Here is a 27,005-nt window from a genome sequence, read left to right as displayed (position 1 = left end):
TGACTTTCAATTTGAAAATTCTTAATTTTTAAGAGAAAAATGGGAGACCTGTTACCATTGTCAAATTTTGCGTATTTCCTTTCCAATGCACCTTTTTGAGTTTTGTCAACCAAGTGGAGGCATTTTTATTGATTGATGTGAAGTAATTCGGCGAATGTGTCAACTGCAGTTGTTCTTGAGTATGCCACAACAGCTAACCTAGCAACATTAGAAGAAAAAGAATAGCAAGTTGCCTGGTCTCATAGTTGGCCCATAATGTGTGGCACCCAAGGAGAGGTAGATAAGCAAAATGGAATCAGAAACTAGAATAAATATTTAAAATTTCCTCCCACTGAATACAATTCTGAAGAATCGACTGTTCTAAAACTCTGAAGACCTTTTACTCTTTCTTAGAATTTTTTTTTGTATAACACGAATGTTTGCATGGCTGATTCTAGGAAGCTGTAACATTGTATGGAACGAAGCTTTAAAAAATTAACTTAATTGTACGAGATCTACCAGCCTTTGAGCATAATAATCTAAAAATCAACATCATAATCTTAAAACTCATTTAAATGTGTGTTAACCATGAATTTTGCTGTCAATCTCCCCAGCTTTTCATGTCACCTTTAAACTGCTTTAATGCGTGCATGCTGGTTATATCTGCAGATATTTCCTGTTGGGTAATACATGGTTTCTGGTAATCCTAATTGTATATTATACCAAAAAGTGACAATACTTACTGAATACCTTGACTCCCTCACATTTGTTTTTTTTAACGTTTACAGTTCTACCGTATTTTTTTTTCCTGGCTCCTGCTTCTCTCTGTCAGGTCTCCTTTGGTGCATCAGCCAAGCCATGGATGCCGTTCGACTCACAACAGCCCAATTCACACTGCTACAGGCTCGAGACTAACTCAGAACTTCTCTGTATCTGTTCCTACACTCATCTACACTGGTATGAGACTGCACAGGCTGAAGAGCTGGGGAGAGACGGGCTACAGGCAAAGGGGTTCAGTGAGTAAAGCCAGACAGGCAGTGTAGGAAGGTAGCATGAAATTTCAACCCCATTTTAGCTTAACCAATAGCCCAGTTCCAGAACCAAGACATTTTGATCAAATTTTAGTAGATTTAAACATAGGATTTCTGAAGATAGAGTACTGGTGGGAGTTTTGGTTTCTAGTTTACCAATGGCTTGAGTAAAACATGCAGAAGCTTTACTTACCAACTCTTTTTGTTTCCATTTTTAGCTGTGATGCACTATTTTGGTGTTCCGGAATAAGGAAACATGAGTTTCAGTTCCGCATCCTCGAGCTTTCTTTTGGTTACCTAATTAAATTGCGTTGTGTATATTAAAAGTCATATTTCATGCTGTTTTATTTACACAATCATCACGCTACGGGTTCTAGTACATGGTTTGATTTGTGCTCCAGAATTTTTAACCTGTTTCCTGTGTGTAAACCTGGGCAGCCAAATATCTCCCCAGAATCTTCAGTGTATGGACAGCAGTTCCTTGCCTTTTGGCCTCGTCCCCAGCCTGCACATAGAAGCAACTGCTGTCTCCCCTGTATTTGGATCATTCCGTCATTGCTTAGATCCTTAGCACAGGGTTACTGAATGTGTTTCCCGCTTCTTCTGGCAGGGTTCCCTTCAGTGAAGATCCTAACCCTGTTACTCATTCATCTGGACCCTCCACCCCACTGAAAAATCAAACCTATTCCTTTTCACCTTCCAAGTCCTACAGTCGACAGTCCTCCTCTTCTGACACAGACTTGAGTTTGACACCTAAAACTGGTAAGACACCTCCACCCCGCTTCTTTTTTTGTTGTAAATTTGTGTTTTTTTGCGCTTGAAGCACCTCATTCTGTTTGTCAAAACCTAATTCCTCTCATTGAACTATGAAGAGCAGAAAACTGAATTGGACTAGAATTTTTTTTAAAGTCTTTGAATCACAATGAATGAATTCAGATGCTGTGGAAATTTATTTCTTTATTATAACTGTGCACATTTAAAATGCAAAAGCTGAGCTATTGTCTGTCTTCAAGAAAATAAAAATTGAACTGGATACTCTTTGGGTTAAAAAACGTTTCTGCCCCCTAATGAGTCTACAGTAATCCAGTTTACCAATGTCTGAACACTTGTATGTCGAGTCTGTTGCATTGTGTGTCCACCCTGTTCAATCTGGATGTATGTGCTTTTTAAAGTTATGTTGATATGTTCAAGTAGCAGTTTAAAAACTATGCCAAGAGGGGTCTGTTTTTATGAAGTGCTATTTCAAATCAGTGCGCTTAGGAAGCCAATCGGTAGACTTGAGATGGTGCTAAGTAAATGGAGCTAGTAAAAGCATGGATTGTAGGACTAAAATGAGATCCATCAAGTAAGATCATGGACACAGGCACAGATATCTTGTTTCTAACATTCGATGTTCTGGGTCTGACACTTCTGCACTTGAATCATAGAATCCCTACAGTGCAGAAGGAGGCCATTCAGTCCATCAAGCCTGCACCAACTCTTGGAAAGACCAACCTACCTAGGCCCAATCCCCCAACCTATTCCTATAACCCCACCCTAAGGGACAGTTTAGCATGGCCAGCCCACCTAACCTGCACATCTTTGGACTGTGGGAGGAAACCAGAGCACCCAAAGGAAACCCACGCAGACACGGGGAGAAAGTGCAAACTCCACATAGTCACCCAAGGTTGGAATTAAACCTTGGTCCCTGAAGCTTTGAGGCAGCAGTGTTAGCCACTATGCTGCCCTACTAAAGTACACCTTTCTGACCATGAGCAGTATTTATTTACAAAATAAAAATTTTCTTTAAACAGCAGATAGCTAATAATGATGCTGTTCTGTTTTGTGGATGCTACTTGTTCTTTATGATCCAACTGGAGAAATTCAGGCAGCAGTTTTATCCCCTTTATTGTATGAAAACTGTATACTAGACTGTTTCCTTACTTTCCTGTGGTAAACTGCAGAAACATAACAAAAGAAACACTGAGAACACACAATGTAAAGAGTGATGACAAGTAAATGTTTTGGTTAGAACGCTGTGGGAACTGAAAATCAAAAACTAAATAAGCATTTTAATCGACTTGGGGAGGGGGGTTGCCTCAGGGGGAAGGGTTGATGGGAAGAAAGAGGTTGGGGAGAAACAAGGAGTAAAATATGACAAAAAATGATTCAATTCTTTCACAGTTTTATGAACTGCAATATGCTCAGACGATAAGCAGGAAATTGTTAAATGATGAGAGAAATACATTTGAAAAGAAATACGCAAATAGCTCAGACAGTCAGTGTCCTAACCAAAGAAACAGGCTAGAAATTGAAGAAACAATACAGAAGAATTCAGATGCCGGTCTTAAGGTGAAAATTCAAGTGCTGGACACATATGTTTGATATACCAAACTCCCAATTTATTCACTTCTACTGGTTATTATCATTATTAAGCTTTTTTTAATAAATAGGAAATGCTCAGTGCCCACTGCAAGTGCCTCCATCATTATTCTCTTCAACAAGATTCCCCAATACCATATACATTTTAACAATTCTTTGCCTCTTCCCTTGTTGCCATTCTGGAGGAACTGCTCCTCTTGAGGTACCTTTGTTTGCTGCTCCATCAACTCAACTTTCAGCTGTCCTTTTCCCAAAACTTTGCTGTGCAGCACTTGCCTGTTTACCACCTCCTACACCATATCCCCATACATTCCTCTCATGTCTGGCAGTGACATTAGTCTAATTATAGTCAAAGAATCCGGGACTTCTCTTCCGGCTCCCATATTGTTATCTCTTGTGTCCACCCAGGGATCTATCCTGGGCCCCTGTTATTTGTAATACATACTGCCCCTTAGCAACAACATCCTGTATGCTGATGCCACAAAGCTCAAACTCACCACTACCTTTCTTGTTCCTGCCTCTGAATTCTCAGGCTTGCCCACATTGGATGAGTAGAAATGTTTTCCAGATGACTTTTGGGAAGACCAGAATCATTGTTTTTGGTCTCCATGATGATCAAAGTCATGGGATTCCCTTCCTATCAGATCTGTGAGTGGATCCACGCCACATGGACTGCAGAGGTTCAAGGAGGCGGCTCATCACTACCTTCTCAAAGGTAATTTGGGATGGGCAATAAATGCTGGCCGAGCCAGCGATGTCCACATCCTGTGGCGGAAAAAAAAAAACTTTTGCAGACCAGGCAGAGTGCACAGGTCATGCCCTGATTCCATACCAAGCTGAATGGTCTTGTCTGGTTTTATTTTTTAAGGCTGGTGCAATGTTGGTGTCTACCCCGCCAGTGGAAGTACAATGGGCTGATTTTCTTTCTCCCTCTAATCTAGGATTAACGTAGAAGCTGAAGTATCAAAAGCAAACTTTTTTTATGATTTTTAATTTTAATAGACATTTGACATTCCACAAATATAAAATAAATTTTTACTTCAACAATAGTTATGAACTTAGTAAATTGTTACCGCAGTTACATCTCATTCAACAGTAATTTTTCAAGGGTTTTCGCAGTTAGACAAATGGCATAAAAGTTGAAGTTTGTGTCAATTCAAGTGATATTGTAAAGATTTCCATTTGCGGGAACTTCACACACTAGAAGAGCTAGCAATCTCTGACAGAAATTCTGGGTTTCACGTTGAATTTCATGTGTGGATGCCAAGGCTGCTCTAAGTTTTGCAGTTGTAATGAGGACAAACACTTGACAAGTTTCACTGTTATCACAACTACAAAATGTGGGCCAGTGATTTTCTGCTTTAGCAGGAGTCTTTCTCTCTCACCCCCCCCCCCCCCCCCCCCCCCAAACTGAGAAAAAAAATTTCTTTAAGGAAATACAAGGCCTGTGAACCAAATTTAATTTGTGCCTTCCCTTGTTTTTATGCCACATTTGAAACAATTTTGTTTTCTATTAAGTGTCTGTGCATTTGTTGTAGTGTGAAGAGGATGTAAAGATTGTGAATTAGCTAGTCATGTCCTTTTAACTAAGCTGCAAGCCTGTTTACAGACACTTTTTTTGAAGGTCCAGTTAAATCAGTGCCATAGTTAAAGTGTGAATGGGAAAGTAGATTTTTTTAATTTTAGATTTGTAACTCAGTGAGAATAACAAATACTTAAGTGCAACACGGCTTCTGAAAACAAGTGTTGAGCAGGTGTTTCTCAACACTTTTGGGAAGTATATAGAGCAAAGCTGAGGGAAATGTGTTCGAGGAAGATTGTTCATTTTATACACCCGTTGGGGACAGTGTCATTATCTGCATATGGATAAGCGCACTGTTCAAGCATCTAATTGACAAGGGGCGGCCAGTTCACTTCAGTTTGCTTAAGATGTTTTTCAATACTGCAAGGAAGCCTTGCTGTTAATGTTTCCTTTGATAGACAGTATGTTGCTCACAAACACCCAAAGGAGTAAGCTTTTTTTAATAAATAGGAACTGCTCAGTGCCCACTGCAATTGCCTTATTTTAAATCAATATGCAGAAAGGTGATTTGTTTTTTAATTGATTGCATCAGCCTCTGAAAGTTTTCATTGGTTATTTGTGTATTTTGTGTATATGTGTTCATTTTGCCAAATGTATATCTAATTTGTTTTGCTTTCATATGACTTTCCATACAGTGTTTTCTTCACCTTCTGTACGTGATCTTCTAAATCTCCAACTTATTTTTCATCTTTTTTCTGCTACCTTTCTACAGCAGCACCTTCCCCCGAGGGGCCTAGGATTTTTCTCTTTCCCAGTTCCCCTCCCTTCTCCTCCGGTTCCCCCCATCATAAAAGTACACAACTCCTTCGCTCGGAGGCTCTGCACAGCCTTACCCCTCCTCACTCTGGCTATGCGAGCCCAGTCTGTCTGAGGAAAACTGTGTCTTTCAATGAAGAGTTGCTTCTAACTGCCTCTGGTAGGATTGATTAATGTAAACAAAAATACTACTTTTTAGAAAACCTGTTTGCTCAGTACCTAAAACTTTTGTGCTTATATAACATTAAAACAGTAAGACAACTGTGCCTAAATTAAGGAAAAAAGCATGCAAAAATGGAAATTGTTCTGACTTCTTTAATTGGCAAATGAGAAGTTATTCAAGAAAAACAAATCAAACTAATGTACATTTCTGTAAATGACAAATTTAAACTTTTTTTTGCTTTGCACTTAACAGTTGCTAGTGACCCAAAAGTTTAGAACTCGCCTACAAATTTGCCCAAGTTAAATGCTTTGTATCAGAGAGATTACCAATGGGGATAACATGGGATGGCGGGGGGGAAAGTTATGGATATAAAGAGTCATGGCTGATAGCTATTGGGAACCGCTTCATTCATGCATCACATTTACATAGTTCATTAAATATTTGTCTTGTGTGTTCTGATTGCTGTGTGCAGTCCAATGCTTACTTTATTCATTTGTGAATTGTTAATTTGGTTATGCACTTTGTGTTGATCCAGTTAAGGCTGATGTTTCCTTTCATGATTTTTAAGTAGTATGTTTTAATTCTGTATTGCCCTTTCTTCAGTGCAACCTCGCATGAGCTCATTTTTCTCCTGTAAAAAGAGTTATAAAATTGTGTGCACTATTGCTTTGTACTGTTTATTCCTTTAAAGAAAATTAGCTTATGTGAATCAAAGGCCTGTACAGAAGTATCGGTAAGTCTGCACTGTTTCCTTATCAAAGGCACAGCTAAAACATTTAATACTGAAGTTTAGATTAGGCTTGTCCTTTAAATACTGTTTATCCCTACAATTTATAAAATAATTTATGTAAGTGTTTATAAATTAAGAGAAAGTGGTTATTAAAGAAAATGATTTCAGTAGAAAAAAATTATAGTTGCAAAAATCAACAGCAGACAAAAAAACTAGATTTCCCATAAAAGTTAAGAATCAGGACCTAGCCTAATTTCAGGCAAAACAGGGTTGGAAGGACTATTACACACACATCCATAGTTCCCATTTTAAAGTATTGTACTGTCCGTATTTTTGTATTTCCATTTAAATTCCCATGACCATAGTTATAGAAACTGCGTATATGAACTTGTCACACCATAATTACGTATTGTTCTATGTTCTAACACTGACATAGGGGGCGGGATTCTCCGAGCCCCGTACCTGAGAATCGCTGCAACCTCCGATGGGATCTGACCCGCGATCGGGGCTCACCAATCGGCTGGCCAGCCCCGGCCCAATTTTGTTATGCGACCGGCCCCTGAACTCTAGCGCCATGTTGCATCGGGGGCCGGTGCGTTGAGGAAGTCCCCCACGCATTCGTGGGTTGGTGTGGCGCCACTATGTGTGGGTTGGCGTGGCACCCAGTTGGCGCCGGGAAGCGAGGCTGGAGCGGCGTGAACCGCTCCAGCGCCGTGCTGGACCCCTGACGGTGTTCACAACGGAGCGGACACTCTGCCTCCATTTCGGCGAATCCCGCCCAGGGTGTCGTTGCAGTGTGCCAAGCTTCTATAAACAGTTTCCATTATAAAGGTGTGTCTAGGAATTCGGGAAACTCATGTGCATGTAAAAGGTCGACAATCACAATCAGAAGCAGTATAATTAGTGGGTTAGGCTGCAAATTTATAATAACATGAGTCATTCAATGTGATTCTGAGTAAGCATTTGTGTGGGCATGGCTCTTAACTCAATTTAATTAAGTATTGAGTATGAATCCAAACGTAGCAGACAAATGGCTAACATTTTTGATTTAGAGCTCTTTATAGTGTAATCTCACCTGTGTAGAATGCTTGGGACCAAGGCATTTCTGGATTTCATAATTTTCTGGATCATGGAATAAAGTTAAAATGCCTAACCAGAAGTGTGTGAACCGGATATAAATATGTACCTGAGACATAAAAGATGCCAAAACTACTGTTAAGACTCAAAAATGTCTCAATTTATATTATCAGCTGGGCTTGCAATGTGGCTCACTTATGCTTGCTGAAAGCTACGTGTAACCGGGCATCGTACCTTTTTTGAATTAAGCAAAAGCCTGAGGTCAGTTGTCTCCAAGGCGATGCTTCAATTAATCAGACTTAACTTGCTAACCAATCAGTGCACTTTTTTCATGCAGTATATATATTGTTACTCCCTTTGAAATTGGACATTCTTGCATCTGTCCTGATGACTGCCAGATGAAAAGTTAAAACAGCATGTCTGTTTTCAACAATATATGCAAAAGCATGCATTTCCAAATACATGCATTTGAAAATATAGGCTGATCCACCAAAGCACAGGAGTCCAGAGTAAAGTTGAACATTAACAGTTAAGAAACACTCATTTATAAATGTTTTTTGAAGCTTGTAAATTCCAATGCATTCATTATATGTATTTGACGACACCTGCAGTTTTCTCAAACTTTTAGTTAATCAGTACCACTATACACCAGTGCTTCCCAAACTGTTTTCCAATGTGACCACATTTTAGCATGCGCACAGTAATCAGCCTCTTTTCCCCCCACAACACACACACATACACATGTATGTAGTTCAGTCGCCAGTCTGTGATAAGGAACCTGTGCAATCGGGAGATAGGAGCAGAAATGCAACAAAGTTTGAATTCCCCACTCACCTTCCCAGCTAGGCGACTGTTTTCCTCACTTTCTGGACACTTGCTGGCGATCTCTTGCAGGATCATGAGTGGCAAGTCTGAGAGTGCGGGGATGGGTAATAAAATTTTGGACAACTGTTTCCGGATTTGGGATTTCCAACTGGAGACAGTGTAATTGGTATGCAGTTGAAGGTGTACATTAATGTTTCAGATGAAAGAAAACGTAACAATTCAAAAGAGAACAAAGCAGGACACAATAAACAGGTGAAGTTAGTGAATGAAGGAGTAGTAAATGGAGAAAAACCCTCAAATGATTTTAAAAATCAAGAGGTACAAACAGGTCTGCACACATCAGAAAATATGTATTGACATTTTGGGTGTAAATCCCCTATCGTTTTATGCAAAATAGGCATCAGGTCAATTTTTTTGATAACCACTTTAACTCTTATTTGGGATTGAAAAATATGTCTCTGTGTTGCTCAATTTTTAAAATTTTATGTTGAGTATTGTGATCCGCTCATAATGCACCTGCCTGATAATCTCTTAGGTATGGGAAGTGGGAGTGGTGGGAAAGATGGAGTTCCGCTGAAAGCACTCTGTCGACAGCAAACCCAGTCTGCTTTTGAGCACAGGGTAAGCATTCAGAATGGCTTTTACTTAGGACTCTTTACACTTGGTTACTGTGCAGACTTCATTTTTGAAGAATATGACATTTCTAAACACTGCAGTATCAATATTCAGCTTCCTATATAGTTTATCTGACTTTGGAAAATAGTATGCCACTTCTCTGCATTAAACTTCATCTGCCACAATTCCACTCACTCCATCAATCTATGTCCTTTGGAACAATACTTTCAAGCTTCATGTCATTTGCAAATTTTGAAATTGTCCCCTTACATCAAAGTCTAAGTCATAAATATATATGAGGAAGAGCAAGGGTCTTACCACTGACTCCTGGGGAACTCCACAAATCTTCCAAAAAACAATTGTTCACCTCTACTATTTACTGCCACTCAGTCAATTGGTATCAGAAAGTTTATTTCCTCATGCATTAGTTAGTTTACAACGGTTACTTCATGTGGCTCAAATTTCATTAACTGAATATAACCACTTTTTAACCGTCATATGCCATGCCAGTCTCATACAAACATGAAGACTAAAAGCTGGGTAGGCCATTAAGCCCTCGGCATGCTCTGCCATTCAATAAGATCCTGGCTGATTTGCTAGTAACCTCAAATCTGCACTCTGCCTACCACGATAACCTATCATAGATCATAGAATTTATAGTGCAGAAGGAACCCTTTCTGCCCATCAAGTTTGCACCGCCCCTTGGAAAGAGCACCATACTTAAGCCCACATCTGCACCCTATCCCTGTAACCCAGTAACCCCACCTAACATTTTTGGACACTTAAGGGCAGTTTGGCATAGCCTAGCCTAGCACATATTTGGACTGTGGGAGGAAACCGGACCACCCGGAGGAAACCCAAGCAGACACGTGGAAAACGTGCAGACTCCGCACAGACAGTGACCCAAGCCGGGAATCAAACTCAGCTCCCTGACATTGTGAAGCATCACTGCTAACCACTGTGCTACCCCCACGTGCTTACCAATAATCTATCCACCTCTGCTTTAAAAATATCCATGGCCTTTTCAGCAAGAAAGTTCCAAAGACTCCCGACCCTCCCGAGTGAAGAAACTTTGCCTCATCTCCGTTTTAAATGGGTGGCCCCTTATTTTTAAAAAGTGACCTGAGTTCTAGATTCTCCCACAAGAGGAAACATCCTCCCCACCTCCACCCTGTCAAGACCCCCTCGGGATCTTGTATGTTTCAATCTTCGATCTCTAGTAGATACAAATCAAACCTATCCTACCTTTCCCCATAAGGCAACATGGCCATTCCAGATATTAGTCTAGTAAACCTTCTCTGAACAGCCTGCAATTCATTTACATTCTTCCTTAAATAAGGTGACCAACACTGCACAATGTATTCCAAATGTGGTCTCACAAGTGCCCTGTACAGATGAAGCATCACCTTCCTACTTTTCAGTCCAGTTCTCTAATTCGATTAATTTTTGATTTGGAGATGGATATTGAATTACGCAGCATATAAGCAGCCATTCTGCCTAACTAGTCCAAGCTGGTGGTGGTTCTACGAAGTAAGGGACACCACTCTGTTTCATTCGATCTACCTCACCTCAGTCTTTCAGCATTTCTTTCTATTTGTTTTTCTCTCATCTCCTTGCCTATTTTATTTTTAAAAGCATCAAAACTATTTGCCGCAACCACATTATGACCAGTCTCTGAGGAAAGGTATTTCTCTATTGAATGTATTAATAACTGTCCTGAATTTATGACCCCAAGTTTTGGATTTTCCCACAAGTGGAAACTTTCTGTTCACATCTGCCCGGTCCAACCTATACCCATGTATAATTTTAAAAGCCATTTAGTTTCCAAAGGGGGGGATAAAGCAATCTGTTCAATCTTTCCTGATAACTCTAATCTTTCATTTTTATTCCCATCCTAATAATATTTTTGCACTTTTTCCAGATTTCCAAGTCATTTTTGTAGAATAAGAGACCAAAACTGTGCCTAGTACTTTGAACGGTCCCATGTAGGTTTAACAAAACTTTACTTTTGAATCCTGCACCCCGAGAAATAAAATCCCAGTAGTTTGTTCAAATTTTTAATTGCTTTGACTTGGTTATATATGCCAGATTTTATATGGAAATGTGACGACCTGACTAATTTAATTTTGTACGTGGATTCACTATTTCAACTCTTTCTCGCTGCATAGGAATTCCCCTTCTTCACCCTTACAACTTTCCCACCTGGGTTTCTTGTTCATGTTGGTGGTGTGGTCAGTGCGAGATCTGTGAAGTTACTGGACCGAATCCACAACCCTGGTAAGTAGGACCTGTCAGATTGTGCAAGTTTGTTGGGATAAAGTAAAGGGGGTCACAACTTGAAGGTTTATGGAATGAAAGTTCAAAGTATTGGCTTCCTACAGAAATTACTTACAGAAAGCAAGAGGACACAAATGAGGACTGCAGACAGACTGTAAGTAACATGTCAGCAGTTTTATATTGGCAAAGTTCTTGCGAAAATATTTAACAAGGAAATTTTATTTTGCCTGCTGGTTTTTCTTTTCAGATGTTTATATTGAAAATACTACGAGTAACTGATACCCAGGACAGCTTTAATGTGACAAAAGCAAAATATTGTAGATGCTGGAAACCTGAAATAAAAAAAGTAAAATTCTGGAAATATTCAGCTGGTGTGACAGTCTCCTAAGAGGGGAAAAAACAATTAACTTTCCAGGTCATGAGCTTTCATGAAAGTTTTATCAACCTGAAATGTTAATTCTGTTTCTCCCTCCACAGATGTTGCCAGACCTGCTGATTTCACGATGAGATCCTGCTTCAGTTTACTGGGGTTAAGGATCTTTTGTGCGAGAGGATTATAAATACCAATTTGTTGTCCCAGCAACCTAAAAATATAGAATCATATTTTATCTAAGCTTCCGAAATGTTGTCTTTCTCATCAAATACTTAGTTATGTTGAAAGTGGCCATCTGTGCATGCATACACTGGCAGGCTCATCATGTGTTTAAGAGGCAATGTATCACCTCATTAACTTAGTTCTCTGAATGTTCACATTATTTGATAGATTTTTTTCACATTTGAGTTTCTTTTAAAATTAGGAATCTTGGAACTACTGCATTTGGTCATATATTCTAATGTTCTGTACTTGGAACCATGACTGTCACCTGACAAACAGTCGCTTTCCTCGATAAGGAACAAAAATTTGAAACGTGGTTTCTTCCGCTGTTTGGTTGACCATGAAGATTGTTAAATTTCAAAGCTATGTATATCGGAACACTGCTATGGTTATTTGGTTAAACTTTTAGGACGTGGGTGTCATTGACAAGCCTGCCATGTACTGCCCATTGCTAGTTGTTCATGAGAAGGCTGTGGGGAGCCTTTTCCTGAACTGTTGAGAATCAATGTAGTCAAGAAACTCCCGCAATACTAATAATAAGGGATTTCCATTTGTAGCGGTTTGATACAGCTTCAGATGGCAGTTAAGAGTGAACCACATTGGTAGCGACTGGATTCACCTGTAGTTCAGACAGGGTACGGACAGCAAGGTTCCTTACCAGAGGACATCAGGCAACCCGTTGCATTTTTGTCACCATCTAGTAGCTTTCTGGTCACTTGTAGCAGCTAGCTTTTTATTTCCAGTTCACTTTTTCAAATGAATTCAAATTCACAAACTGAATTCTTCGTTGAAGTCTCCGGATTACTTGTCCATTAACATAACCACTGTGCTACCATACTTGTAAACTTTGCATCAATATATTAAAGTTCGACCAATTTTGTAGGTAATTTCTTATCCATTGAACTTTGGCTTCATTTTCTGAAAAAAGAGCTTGGTGCAAACTTTGTAAGAGGACTTGAGTTTGTGCAAAATAAAAAATCATACTGATGTGATGGTACATTTAAATTGGTTAATAAGCACTGGAAATACCAAATGCATAGGATTAACATTTTTATTGATCAGCCTGCATGTTTTTTTTCAAATTCTAACCTCATTTAGATGAATGAATCATTCCGCTTATGTATCCAAGGAGAGCACGTAACTTATTTCACTACGAATTGCTACTAGTGCAGTTATTCCCACGTTAATGTTTACCTGTGGAATATTAATCTTGTTTTTTCTTGGCTCGGGAAGTCTGAAAACATTTTTGAACTCACTGTTCAGATCATTAAAGTTAAGAGCGTTTCTAAATTTGGGAAATACTAGCATATATTTACACCCCGCGAACTCAGCTACCTTTGGCTGGTGATATATCTACACTGATGTGTTGCACATGTATTAGGAGGCTATACCCCGAATATGTTACATTTTGGCTTCTCCTTTAATTATGTATATTGGCAGTTGAAAATTAAGCCTAGCCTTACTTACATTTGCATGCTACGGTGTACATTTCATAGCATTTTAAATGACGTTAAATGATTTCCACAACTTTTTCTACCAGCACATTTTTATTGGAATGGGTTTTTTGAACAAAGCTTATCTTTTTAGTGCAATAATGCTTTTATTGGGAGCTATATAAAACATTCGATGTTTTTCGTTTAAAATATTTTTAAAATGCATTTTGAGAACAAAATTGTCAACAGCCTAATTATGTAACAATAGTAAAGTTGATGTTTTTATATAGACTTAAGTCATTGCCATTTATAAATTTTGTTTGTTCAAATCTATTCTTAATCTCTAAATGATTAAAATCTATGGGATATACCATCCCAGTTTCCCCCTCCTTGATGGAAGTGATTTTACAAATTTTGTGTTTGGCTGACAAATTATTGGGATAACGTCTTTTGGGCAATAAATTTAAATTGGCAATTAATAGAGCTGTGAATTAATGTACACTCCCAATGAACAGCGAATAATATTTGCAACTAGTTTTCAGCCTGTCTTTTTCTATTTTATTAATATATAATGGCTAATGCTGGTACTAGATTGCAGTAGCATGGTCCTTACTCTCTGGCCTATCTGGTGAATGAACCTCTATTAACTCTATTGTCTGTGTCTTTCCAGTTCCTGTGGAGTAGTGTTGTCCTTGTTGTGCTCTCTGTATTGCTTACTCCGATCTGCTCCTATTACTGATCTACTAACTTGCTGTTTTGAACTCAGCCTTTGTCGGAATTATGGGTAACACAAGATCATACAAACTGCTAGACTGGAATAGTTTCAATGCAGGTATTTTATAACTTCTTCAACGTTACACATACTGACCGAAATTATGGCAGCTCAGTGAAGTAATCTTCCATAACTTTATCATCATAACTTTATGATCTGCTAAAGTAAATAATTTGCAGAGCTTGGAAGCACTGAACATTTGTGAAAGTAATGATAACCAAATCAAATGTTCTGTAGTGGATAGATCAGAATCATTCTTAGGGAATAAATCATTTTTTAATATGCAGACTTTATTTAATTACTTTAAACCACAAATGTCCAGCTGCGAGCAACTACAAAAGTTGTATTTATACTTAACGGACATTTCTAACCAAAGTTTTAGTTGCTTTGTACAGTTTAGAAAGATGCAGTTACACAAGCAAACATTTTAAACTGCTTCTCGAAGCATTATGTGACTGAATGTATATATGTTTTTATTAAGGGGCAATTTAACGTGGCCAATCCACTTGCCCTGCACATCTTTGGGTTGTGGGGGTGAGGCACATGCATACACGGGGAGAATGTGGGAACTCCACATGGACAGTGACCCGAGGCCGGGATCGAACCCGGGTCCTCAGCGCCGTGAGGCAGCAGTGCTAACCACTGCTTCACCGTGCCGCCTGAGATCTAATATATTTAACCTTCCTGGAAATGCCTGACTCTAATGAAAGCAATCTTTAAAATACTGAAAACTTTCTTTGTCAAATTTAAGTGCTATCCCAGTATTAGTTCAGGTACAGCGCTGAATGGCATCAAGTTCACTAGCAGCATAGCCGAGTCTAGTGTTGATGGTTTATAAGCAATTGTACTCTTAGATGAAATTTAACATTTATTCTATTATTTAAATTTTGATGCTTACCTTCAGGGAATTCTGTTATTGGATTGCAGTTGCGTATTTGGCCTATCCAGCTTTCCTGTCTAAAATAGAGGCATTGCTCTCAAAGTCATTTAGGATAATGAAATTTACTATTAATAAAACAACAATTTGGTGTAACAGTTTAAGAATTTAATTTAATTCCTGCACATTGAAGTAAAAGGACCCATTTATTCCATTTTAAAACTTTGCAATAAACCACTTAGATGGGTCTTTTCTTCATCTTTGTCATTATAAAGGTTTAATATCAAGTATTTCTATCCTGATTACATTAGCTTTTAAACATTAAAACTAAGTGTTTATTCAGATGAAGATTTTAAGTCCTAATTTCGAATCAAGGTCTCTTGGGTTAGTTATGATGCAGCTCAATTGAGAGCAAAGCTCTCTGCACTGTGCCCCAACAAGATTTTCCCCAACCTCAGAACCTATCGAACAAGTACGTTAATCCCTTCCCCCAAACCAATTGCTTGGAAATTAGGAGCAGTTACGTGCCATTGGCTGAGTGTCAGACCCCTTCGAACTATCGGCAGATTTACATCCCAATAATCTGAGCAGGATTAAGTCCAGGTCCCAAAGGTGAAAGACCAATGTCTTAACCCACTGTGTAGCAATGTTCTCTTTTCATAAGACATCTACTTTAATTTTCCTTCTGACCAAATCAGATTGTTTGAAGTTAGCAACAGCTTGGAATGATCAAATTTAGTTAGATTTTGAAAAAATGTAATTAGCTATTGTTACTGTTATAGCTTTTTTGATTCAAAACACTAAACTATAAAACAGTAATGCAACCAATTTCTGGGGCCTACCATTTGGCATTGGGGTCAGAGTGAGCTGGAGAGAACCGCTGTGCCTTTTTGGTTTTTGTATTTGAATACCGTCTTTGAGCAGTATGCATCTTTGTTTGGGCAAAGGTGCCTCATGTGGAAATTGGACAAAGGGAGTACTGAGTCTGGGCATCGGACGGGAAGGCTGGTGACATGGTGTGAATGTGTTGGAGCGACACAGTAAAGAGCAGGAAGCTCAAAGACAGGTAGGTGGAGTTACGATGCAGATCAGTCATGACCTAGTTGTATTGGCGGAACAGGCTCAAAGGGCCTGAATGACCTAATTCCATAGGAACTGGAGTGGGCCACTCAGTCCCTTGAGTTTGTTCAGCCATTCGGTTAGGTCATGGATAATCTGTATCTCAATTCTGTTTACCTGGCTTTGCCCCACATCTCTTAGGTTGCAAAAATTTATATTTCTCAGTCTTCCATTTTTCGATTGATCTCAGCATATTTTCGAGGGATGAAGTTTCAGGTTCCAGCTGGCCTTTGTTTGAAGAAGTACCACTTGACGTTGCCTCCTATTTGCTCAATTCTATTTTTAAGTCTAAGCTCCCTTGTTTTATACTCTACACCAAACTAAAAGACACATGAATAGAAATGGCAGCAAAGATTAAAATGGAGAAGAAAAAATGGGGAGAAATTAGGGAGTAGAATTGAGTTGATTGTAGAAAAATTGGAACTGGGAAGGGGGAAGGAAGTAGAGTATGTAAGAAGATTGCAGCGCACAAATAGGCCATTCGGCCAACTGATCCCTCTGGCTTTAAGCTCCACTTGAGCTGTGTCTGAGCCTTCATTTAACCATATCAGCGTAACTGTGTTTCCTTTCTCCTTGATATTATTATCCAGTTTCCCCTTAAATGCATTTGTGCTATTTTCCTCAAATATCCCTTGTGGTTGTGAGTTATATAAGGTCACCACTCCCTGCGTAAAGAAGTTTCTTCTGAATTCTGTAATGGGTTTATTAGTGTGTATCTTGTATTTATTCCCCCTAGTTTAGTCTTCCTCACAAGTGTAAAAATCGATAAAATTCTGTAAAGATTTTATAGGGTAGGAGTAAAGACTTCCATTAATTTATTCCCCCAGTCTTCTCCTTCCGAAAGAAAAGAGCTCCAGTCTGTCCAGTATTTCTCGATAGGTATAATCACTCTGCTCTGGCATCATCCTTGTAATTCTTTTTTGCACCTTCTCCATTGCCTCTATTTCCCTTTCATAGTATGGAGATCAGAACTGTACACAGTACTTGTAAGTGTGATTTCACCAAGGTTTCTTTACAAGTTCATCATTAATATGTACCTCTAGAAATTAATCCAATGATTTCTCTGCTTTGTTATGGCCGTCTGCATTGCGACTTTTTAGCGATTTGTGTTACCTGTATCCCTAGATCCTTTTGCTCTTCAGCTCCATTTAAGCGATTAATTTTTGAAGGAATATGTAGCCTCCTTATTCTTCTACTAAAATGCACCACTTCACAGTTATCTATATTTAATTTTGAGACTGAGTTAGAACTGGGACATAAAATCATAGAAATTATAGGGCAAAAGGAGGCCATTCAGCCCACCGAGTCTGCACCGGCCCTTGGAAAGAGCACCCTACTTAAGCCCACGCCTCCACCCTATCCCCATAACCCTGTAACCTCACCTAACCTTTTGGACACTAAGGGGCAATTCAGCATGGTCAGTCCACCTAACCTGCACATCTTTGGATTGTGGGAGGAAACCCACGCAGACACGGGGATAAAGTGCAAACTCCACACAGATATATAAAGAAATATTGCAAAAATCCCAAATGCAAGGAAGAGGGTGGGGTAGTGACCCCAAGGTATGGCAGAAGGACAAAATAGCCCAAAGTACATGATTGTGGTGGTGTACACCATCACAATGCAGAGAGCAGCACCTTCACCAAGACTGAGGCAAATCTGCTGAACAACACTCCATATCCAACCAAGTATTGGATAGGTGACAAGAAGACAAGTAAAAAATAAAAGATTTTTAAAAAGTAGAATGGAAGAAAACTTTTAAAGTAGAGGAGGAGAGGTGCAAATAATGAGGAGGAGATTTTGACAAGCCTACTTCAACTGTTTTTGCCTGCATAAGAATAATTTGAGAACTGTTGACTGAGATGGTTTCCTTCAAATTTGTTCAGAGTGGCAATTGGCTTGGGTGAGCCTCCAGAGAAGATTTTGGATAGCTTCCAATGCCCCTATCATTACATTATCTTCTTTATTGTTTTTATCCCTTCATTACTACATATTTTAAAACATAGGAACAAAAGCTGATTTTCTGGTTTGGGTATTTGAAGTAATGTGTTAATACTGTTTATAAAAAATAAATTATTTGATGTTGCGTACATTCGCTATGCTTTTACAAGAATGTCAAGATCATTACTTTAACCATTTCAGTGAGCTGCCATGGTTTTCTGTCTGTTTTGTCCCGTTCAGTGAAGCATGGCGCAACATGCATAGTATTTTTTGACGACAGTTCACCTAGAGAGTTCCTATTGTATTGCCATTTTTTCTTATTTTTACATTTTTGCTTCAGATAGTAATGCCAAGACTTGTGTATTGTCAAACTCTGCTTGGTGCTTAGCATCATGCACCCTAAGTTATTACCTCTTCGGCTTCAAGCTTAATTTCTGTGGATTTGTAATTGCATGCCCACTTGAAACTTTATGGCTTGAACTGTGAAAAGGCTGCTGTTTCTGAAGATTTATTTTTAAATTCGCACTTTTTCATTTTTTGTGGCAGAGTGCACATTTTGTTTAATTGCATTTCAATATCTTTCTTACAATTGTGTATTTGTTGAAAACTGTAGTTTCCACCCAAGTTCCTAACGCAATGAAGCAACGTTGATATTTCTCCTGTTCTCATGTGCTCTTTGCTCTTCAGTATCTCACAAGTTTGCAAATTGCTATCTAAGAAAGAAAACGTGAAGATGCCTTTGAAAGGGTTGCATAATTTAACTTGCATTTTGTTCTTATAGGAACCTAATAGCTTAGACAGGCTACACTTTCATGTCGGTCATAAAAGCTGACAGTTGAAATGAATTTGTATAAAACTGATCAGTTGCAAAATATTTTTTTTGTGAAAGGTGTACTGTCTCAAACAGATAGGGAAACAACATTACACACTACAGTTGAGAGGTCACAAAGACCAGCCTGCAAACAAAAGTAACAAAGCTGTTTGCTTTCTTATTAGAATTAAAAGTTGCACTCAGGACTCCATTAATAAATATGAATGCATGTTATTATTTCTATCAAGTTAGCATGCATTTTAAAAAACATTTTCACGATAAGCAGAATAACATAATATATAACATGCTTCAACTTACAATGTAAAAAGAACACAGCCATTTATCAAGAACACGCCCAACAATAAAATAAAACCCCATGATAATTGACAGTGATTAAATCTTTTAAAAAGGAAATGAATGGCTGCCATGTTTGGTAGAACCTTCTGCCAACCCCCTAATCGTATACTTGACCATCTCCAAGTGTAGGAACTCAATGAAGTCACTCAGCCAGGCCGAGGCACTGGGCAGAGTAGGAGACCTCCACCCAAGCAGAACCCGCCTCCGGGCTACTAACGAGGCAAAGGCAAGGACATCCACCGTTACCCGTCTGCAGCAACAGCGAGTCCAATACACCAAAAGTGCCCACTAGCGGACATGGCTCCAGTTCAACACAAGATATCGCTTACATAGAATTGAAGAAAGAGACAAAGACGGAAGAATAATACAACACAGGAACAGTCCCTTCGGCCTTCCTTGCCTATACCGGTCAGGATACCACCTGTGGCCAAAACCCTCAGCACTTCTTAGTTCCGTATCCCTCTACACCCATATACATGTATTTGTCAAGATGCCTTTTGAACGCCATTAAGGTATCTGCTTCCACAACCTCCCCTGGCAGCGCGTTCCAGGCACTCCCCATTCTGTGTAAAAAACAAACGGCCTTGCACATCTCCTTTAAACTTTGCCCATGGACCTTAAACCTATGCCCCCCAAGTGACTGACCCCTCCACCCTGGGAAAGAGTGCCTGCCCATCCACTCTATCCATGCCTCTCATAATCTTGTAGACCTCTAGCAAGTCGCCCCTCAATCTCCATCGTTCTAATGAACACAGTCCGAGTCTATTCAGCCTCTCCACATAGCTAACACCCTCCAGACCAGGCAACATCCTGGCAAACCTCCCCTGCACCCTCTCCAAACCCTCCAGATCCATCTGGTAGTGTGGTGACTAGAATTGAGCGCAATATTCCAAGTGCAGCCATACCAAGGTTCTATACAACTGTAGCATGACTTGCCAATTTTTATACTCGTTGCCCTGTCCAATGAAGGTGAGCATTCCATATGCTTCCTTGACTACATTGCCCACTTGCGTTGCCACGTTCAAAGATCTGTTGACCTATACACCCAGATGTCTCTGACTTTCTATATTCCTAAGTGTTTTGCCATTTATTGTATATTTCCCCTCTACCTTGGACCTACCAAAATGCATTACCTCACATTTGTCCGGATTAAATTCCATTTGCCATTTCTCTGCCCAAGTCTCCAACCCATCTATGTTTTGCAGTATCCTCTGACAATCCTCAACACTATCTGCCACTCCACCAACTATGGTGTCATCCACGAACTTACTAATCAGACCAGCTACATTTTCCTCCAAATCGTTTATTTATACTGCAAACAACAGAGGCCCCAGCACAGATCCCTGTGGAACACCACGAGTCACAATTGTCCATTCAGAAAAAAAACCTTCTACCACCACCCTCTGCCTCCTGTAACGGAGCCAGTTCTGTATTCAAAAGTTTACTAACTTTGGACAAGACCAGAACATTGTGTATGGTTAGCCAGCCCCAGAAAACACCGTTCACACCTGTACATCACCCCAGAGAAAAACACCATGTATGTTTGCTTTGGTAGCTGAGCCCTGTGCACCACCTTGAACTGGATTAAATTAAGCCGAGCACAAGAGGATGTGGAGTTGACCCTGCGAAGGGTAAAGCTAGACCACCTGACTTTCTATCTCTCTGGAGGATCCCTGGGCTCTTGCCCGCCCAAATGAAAAAGGATACTAATTTGTTCACTCTTAACAAAGAACAATTTGGGGAGAAAAGTGGAGAGACACCGAAAAAGAAATAATAACCTTGGGAGGACATTCATTTTAATAGTCTGAAAACCCAGCCCCAAGGACAAGGAGAGGTTACACCACTCCTGCAAGTCAGGTTTGACTCTCTTAACCAGATGAGCATAATTTAATTTATGGAGCGAGGTACAATCGTGGGCCGCCCGGATTCCCAGGTAATGAAAACTTGATCTGGCAAGGCGAAAAGGCCAGGTCGGCTCCCCTCATTGTGGATTTTGCTGGAAAGTTTTTCCTTTTGTCTAAATTCAACTTATACCCAGAGAATGAGCCAAAACTCCTATGTAGCTTCGTTATCTCATCCAAGTGGACATTTGGTCCATAATATAAAGAAGCAGATCATTGGTGTACAAGGGCATCCTATGCGCCCTCCCTCCTAGATTTACCCCCTTCCACTTACTGGAAGATCTTAAAGCTACGGCCAGCAGTTCAATTGCTAAAGCAAATGGACATCGCTGCCTTGTACCCCTATTGACTGGAAAATAACCTGAGCTCAAGGCATTTGTGCGAACATCACCAGTGGGGGCCATATACAGTAACTGAATCCAGGATATGAACTTTTGCCCAAATCCAAACCTCTCAAGAATCTCAAAGTGATATCCCCACTTCACCCTATCGGATGCTTTTTTGGCGTCCATGTAAGCAATCACCTCTGGTTTGGGCACAGTAGAGGGGGGGGAAAGTGCAGTATTTAATAGCCGACCATTAATTGGCTGACCGTTGCCGATCATTGACGAAGCCTGTCTGGTCTTCCGAGATCACCTTTGGGAGGCAGGACTCCAACTCAGTGCCAGCACTTTCGCGAGTAATTTAGCGTCTGCATTCAAAAGTGAAATGGGTCGAAATAGCCCACATTCCACAAGGTACTTTTCCTTCTTTGATATCAAAGAAATAGAGGCCTGCGCAAGTGAGATGGGCAATGAACCCTGGGACAAGAAGTCATTCAATATATCTAATGTTAAAGAGATCAATTGTCCTGCAATTGAGTTTTCTTATAAAACTCGATAGGGAATCTTTACCTATCTGCATTAACCCAATGCATTTCATAATTTCCTCGGGACCCAACAAGGATTCCAACTCTGCATGATTCTCCCTCTCCACCAATGGGCAGGATAACCCATCCAAAAGCTCCACCATGGCCAATCTCCGAACAATAGAGATCCCGATAAAATGTTTCAATAGCCGTGCTGACCTTCGGTGGGGCAGAAACCAAACTGCCACCCAAGCCTCTTATCTGCACAACCTCCTGGGAAGCAGCCTGCTGTCTCAGCTGGTGAGCTAAAAGGCGACTGGCCTTCTCCCCGTGTTCAAAAAATACTCACTCGAAGGTCGCAGCTGGCTTATCTGTTGATAGGAAATCAAATTTCTTCTGTAGCCTTTTCCTACGCGGAAGCGAGCAAGCGAATACTGTTGGTCTACCTCATGGATGGAGTCCACCAGTCCCTGCTGCTTCACCCTCGCAGTCTTTTCCATGTGTGCTTTGTAACAAATTATCTCCCCCCCCCCCTCCCCAATGACCACCTGAAGGTCTTCCCACAAAGTAGAAGGTGTGATAGACTCACTTTTATTAAATTTAATATATTCCCCAATGGAGGAGGACATGCATTCACAAAATCTTTTGTCCTCCAGCAATGCCATATTCAATCCCCATGGCGGACTTTGGGAAATACCTGACTCTAGTGTCAACGCCACAAAATATGGGCCATAGTTTGAAATCAGTGTCACCAAATACCCTGCCCTCTTCACCCAAGGGAGGAGTTACATACCCACCAAAAAGGTAAATACGCGAGTAAACCTGATGGACGTGGGCGAAAAAAGAAAAATCTTTATCCCTCAAGTGCAAGGAAACACTACAGATCTGTCCCCCCCAATCTGCTCCATGAAAATCAACAACGCCTTTGCCAACCCCAATGGAGTCAAAGATTTGGATCCAGAACACATCGGAACAGGAGCAGGCCATTCAGCCCTTCAAGCCTGTCCCGCCATTTAATGAAATCATGGCTGATCTGTGGCCTAACTCCATATACCTGCCTTTGGCCCATATCCCTTGATATCTTTGCTGAACAAAAATCTATCTAGTTCGGATTTAAATTTAACAACTGACCTAGCTTCAACTGCTGTTTGTGGGCGCAAGTTCCAAACTTCTACCACCCTATGCGTGAAGAAGTGGTTCCTAACATCTCTCCTGAACGGTTTAGCCCTAATTCTTAGACTATGTCCCCTAGTCCAACCAGTGGAAATAATTTATCTTTATCTACCCTGTCTTTCCCTGTTAATACCTTAAATACTTAGATCAGATCACCCCTTAACCTACTAAATCCGAACGAAAATAAGCCTAACTTGTGTAATCTCTCCTCGCAACCTAACCCCCCTGGTCCAGGTATCATTTTAGTAAACCAATGTTGCACTCGCTCCAAGGCCAAAATATCCTATGGTGTGGTGCCCAGAACTGCTTAGAGTACACCAAGTGGGGTCTAACCATGGTTTTGTCTAGCTGCAGCATAACCTCTGTGTTTTTATACTACAATCCTCTGAACACAGAGTTAAACACGGTCTAAATCAGGAATGGAGGCTAGCAGCTTGTGAATAAAACCCGTATTGGCCCAAGTTGGAGCATAAACATTAACCAGATGCCCACCAAGGACCCACTAACAATCACATGTCTACCATTAGGGTTTGCCAAGTTCCTAGCGACTAAAAATGGAACTCTGTTATTGATTAAAATTGTTGCACCCTGGGCCCTGCCATCAAAGCCTCAATGAAACACTTATCCCACCTGCCCCTTCCGCAACCTTATCTGGTCCCTGACCCACAAATGAGTCTCATGCAAAAACGCCACATCAGCATTCAAACTTCTACGATGAATAAATACCCTTGACCTATTGACTGGGCCATTCAACCGCTTCACATTCCATATGACCAAACAAATTGCAGCCTCCCATCCCCCCTCGATCCAGAGTCAGCCATTTCCATCAAGAGAGTCTGTCCAATAATTACTTGGAGAGTACAGGCACCAGGCCCACCCAAGATGGCTGCCAAACCCACGAACAAGACACAAAAAGGAAAAATCTGTAGCCACCGTCAGCAAGCTATTCCTGCTCCCCCATCCTGCCTCTCGCCCCCCCCCCCCCTCCCTGCCTTCAAACAATACCAAAGCAATACATACAAAAAAATCAGTACTGCGAATAAAAAAACACTAAAACCTACCTCTACTAACCATAACCCCAAACAAAACAAAAACCCAAACAAAAATAATATAATGAGCTGCAGTCACCCCCACTGCTCCATTTCCATTCACTAACTCTTTGGCTGACAGGACGGCCATTGCCCAGAGTAAAGAAAAAAGACACAAAGTATTAAAAAAATCCCGTAAAACATTGTAGCCCAACAGGGAGCTATATATTTCTCACAACAATTATAGCACGTAGAGCAAAATACCCCATAACATTAACCCCCACCCTAATCCAACTTTCAAAACACCCACCCCACACAAGAGCAAAGAAATGCAAACATGTGCAAGGAAAATCAACAACTCCCCACATGCCCACGCCCATCATCCAAAAATCTCAATCAACTCAGACCCAGCCCATGCTTTTTAACATCCGTCCAAGGCCCATTGAAAAAATAGGCTTTCACCTCAAAAGCCGACCTGAGCCGTGCCGGGTACACCACCCCAAATCAAACTCTGCTTTTATACAGGGCTGCTTCAATCTTGTTAAACGCCACCCGCTTCTTTGTCAACTCTGCACCAACGTCTTGATAAAGCCCGATGGCGTGGCCTTCCCATTTATAGTCACGATGTTCTTTAGCCCATCGCAAGACCCGTTCTTTCTCCTGGAAGCTGTGAAACTTCACAATAACAGTTTGAGGTGGTTTATTGGGGTGGGACTTCTGTCGAAGTGTCCGATGGGCTCGATCCAGCTCGGGAGGGGACGTTAATCCACCCTCCCCACCAGCTTCCCAGACACCCTCAAAGTATTCTTTGGGATGTGGGCCTTCCATTTCCTCTGGCATTCCCACGACTCGAGGCAGAGAGAGACGCAGATGCAGAGGAGAGAGACAGACAGAGAGAGAGAGACAGAGACCTCCATGCCCTTTATTGCAGGGCCATACGCCCTTACTGTCTCACTGGTCTTCTCCAACGCCGACCAAATGGGAGCCAGGCCATTTTCCATCGACTTACGGAGATCCCCTGACACAACAGGCCCTTGCTTCTCGAATTCCGCTTGCAAAGCATCTCAGCCATTACTGAAGTGGCCGCAGTCCCAGAAGCTATCTTTGCCATTTTCTGCACGAAGAGCCCTGAGAAGCCTCCGATTCGGTCGACGAACTTCTGCTTTCAGGTTTCTTCGCCCTGGTCCTTCTGGCATTTCCCTTATACATAGAGTCGTTGATGTTTACAGCATGGAAACAGGCTCTTCAGCCCAACTTGTCCATGCCACCCAGTTTCTATCACTAAGCCAGTCCCAATCGTCCGCATTTGGCCCATATCCCTCTATAACCACCCTGTCCATGTAACTGTCTAACTGCTTTTTAAAAAATAAAATCTTACCCGCCTCTAGCACTGCCTCTGGCAGCCCGTTCCAGTTGCTCACCACCCTCTGTGTGAAGAAATTTCCCATCTGGTCTTTTTTGTGTATCTCCCCTCTCACCTTAAACCTATGCCCTCTAGTTCTAGACTCCTCTGCCTTTGGGAAAAGATGTTGACGATCTACCTTTTCTATGCTCCTCATTATTTTATAGACCTCTATAAGATCACCCCTGAGCCTCCTATGCTCCAGGGAAAAATGTCCCAGCCTATCCAGTCTCTCCTTATAACTCAGACCATCAAGTCCTGACAGCATCCTCGTCAATCTCTTCTGCACTCTTTCCATGATGTGGAGATGCCGGCGTTGGACTGGGGTGAGCACAGTACAAAGTCTTACAACACCAGGTTAAAGTCCAACAGGTTTGTTTCGATGTCACTAGCTTTCAGAGCGCTGCTCCTTCCTCAGGTGAATGACTCATTCACCTGAGGAAGGAGCAGCGCTCTGAAAGCTAGTGACATCGAAACAAACCTGTTGGACTTTAACCTGGTGTTGTAAGACTTCGTACTGCACTCTTTCCAGTTTAACAATATCCTTCCTATAATAGGGTGACCAGAACTGAACACAGTATTCCATGTGTGATCTTACCAATGTCTTGTACAACTTCAACAAGACGTCCCAACTCTCATATTCAATATTCTGACCAATAAAACCATCAATCCAGTGGGATTTCAAACAAAAATACCCCCAGAAACTGGGCGAATAGGACTAAAAGTACAGTACCCTAACGGGAGCCACCTCATGTACGTCCTCCCTCTACATACCGCCACCAGAAATTCTTGCATGTATGTTTGATGCATGTAGAAGTTTTTATTGAGTAAAAACATTTTAAACATCCAATCTTGATACTTTTGACATTTCTGAATGTTTGCACAGGAAAAGGCTAAACATGTATTAATATGTCAGTTAAAAACATTGTTTGAGCTGTTGATACAAAGAAGATCATCCCCAATCTTTCTATTTTCTGTATGTTTCTTAGATCATCTTAGCCTCAATCATTCTCTTTCCAACAACTTGCATTCATACAATGACTTGGTTCAGTGCAATAAATATCCTCGCGTACGTGCAGCAGTAATCACACTGGCCTCCTTATTTCCATTGCAAAGGATTCCTTGGATTCTACCGGAGGACATCCTTTATTGATTATCTGCAGTGCCTTCAATTTGAATGTGGGCATAAGGAGGGCCTTTCCCAAGCTGTGCAGTAACATGTCATAGTTTTATTGTTTCACATCGCTGTAGCTAACTTGGAGAGCAGGAAGGCCAAGTTATTCCTTTTTTTAAAGCAAAGTAATCTGTAAAGCACATCTGGGAGGAATGTTTTTTAAAAAAATATCTGGTGAA

The 27,005-nt window shown here is 40.7% G+C and overlaps 1 protein-coding gene across 18 annotated transcripts in view; it reads left to right on the top strand.

The window, feature by feature from the left end:
• Positions 1 to 27,005, top strand: part of c2cd5 (C2 calcium dependent domain containing 5) — a 145,805-nt gene that overhangs the window by 48,393 nt on the left and 70,407 nt on the right. For 5 of the 18 annotated variants that reach the window (XR_011934097.1, XM_072471789.1, XM_072471786.1 and 2 more), the window contains exons 8-12: positions 1,621 to 1,772; positions 5,666 to 5,869; positions 9,040 to 9,125; positions 11,288 to 11,396; positions 14,191 to 14,256. Coding sequence is in view for 17 of the 18 variants with exons in the window: in XM_072471789.1 (XP_072327890.1) it covers positions 1,621 to 1,772; positions 5,666 to 5,869; positions 9,040 to 9,125; positions 11,288 to 11,396; positions 14,191 to 14,256 (617 nt within the window). In the remaining variant the exon portion in view is untranslated. Of the gene's footprint in view, positions 1 to 811; positions 1,019 to 1,620; positions 1,773 to 5,665; positions 5,870 to 9,039; positions 9,126 to 11,287; positions 11,397 to 14,190; positions 14,257 to 27,005 lie in introns of all 18 variants that reach the window. The other 13 variants (XM_072471801.1, XM_072471795.1, XM_072471793.1 and 10 more) reach the window with 6 other exon arrangements.

This window comes from Scyliorhinus torazame, chromosome 13 (assembly GCF_047496885.1).
Source record: "Scyliorhinus torazame isolate Kashiwa2021f chromosome 13, sScyTor2.1, whole genome shotgun sequence".
In the NCBI taxonomy this organism is placed as follows: Eukaryota; Metazoa; Chordata; class Chondrichthyes; order Carcharhiniformes; family Scyliorhinidae; genus Scyliorhinus; species Scyliorhinus torazame.
The sequence above is the reverse complement of the archived record's forward strand: the minus strand, read 5'-3'. Positions and strand labels throughout refer to the sequence as shown.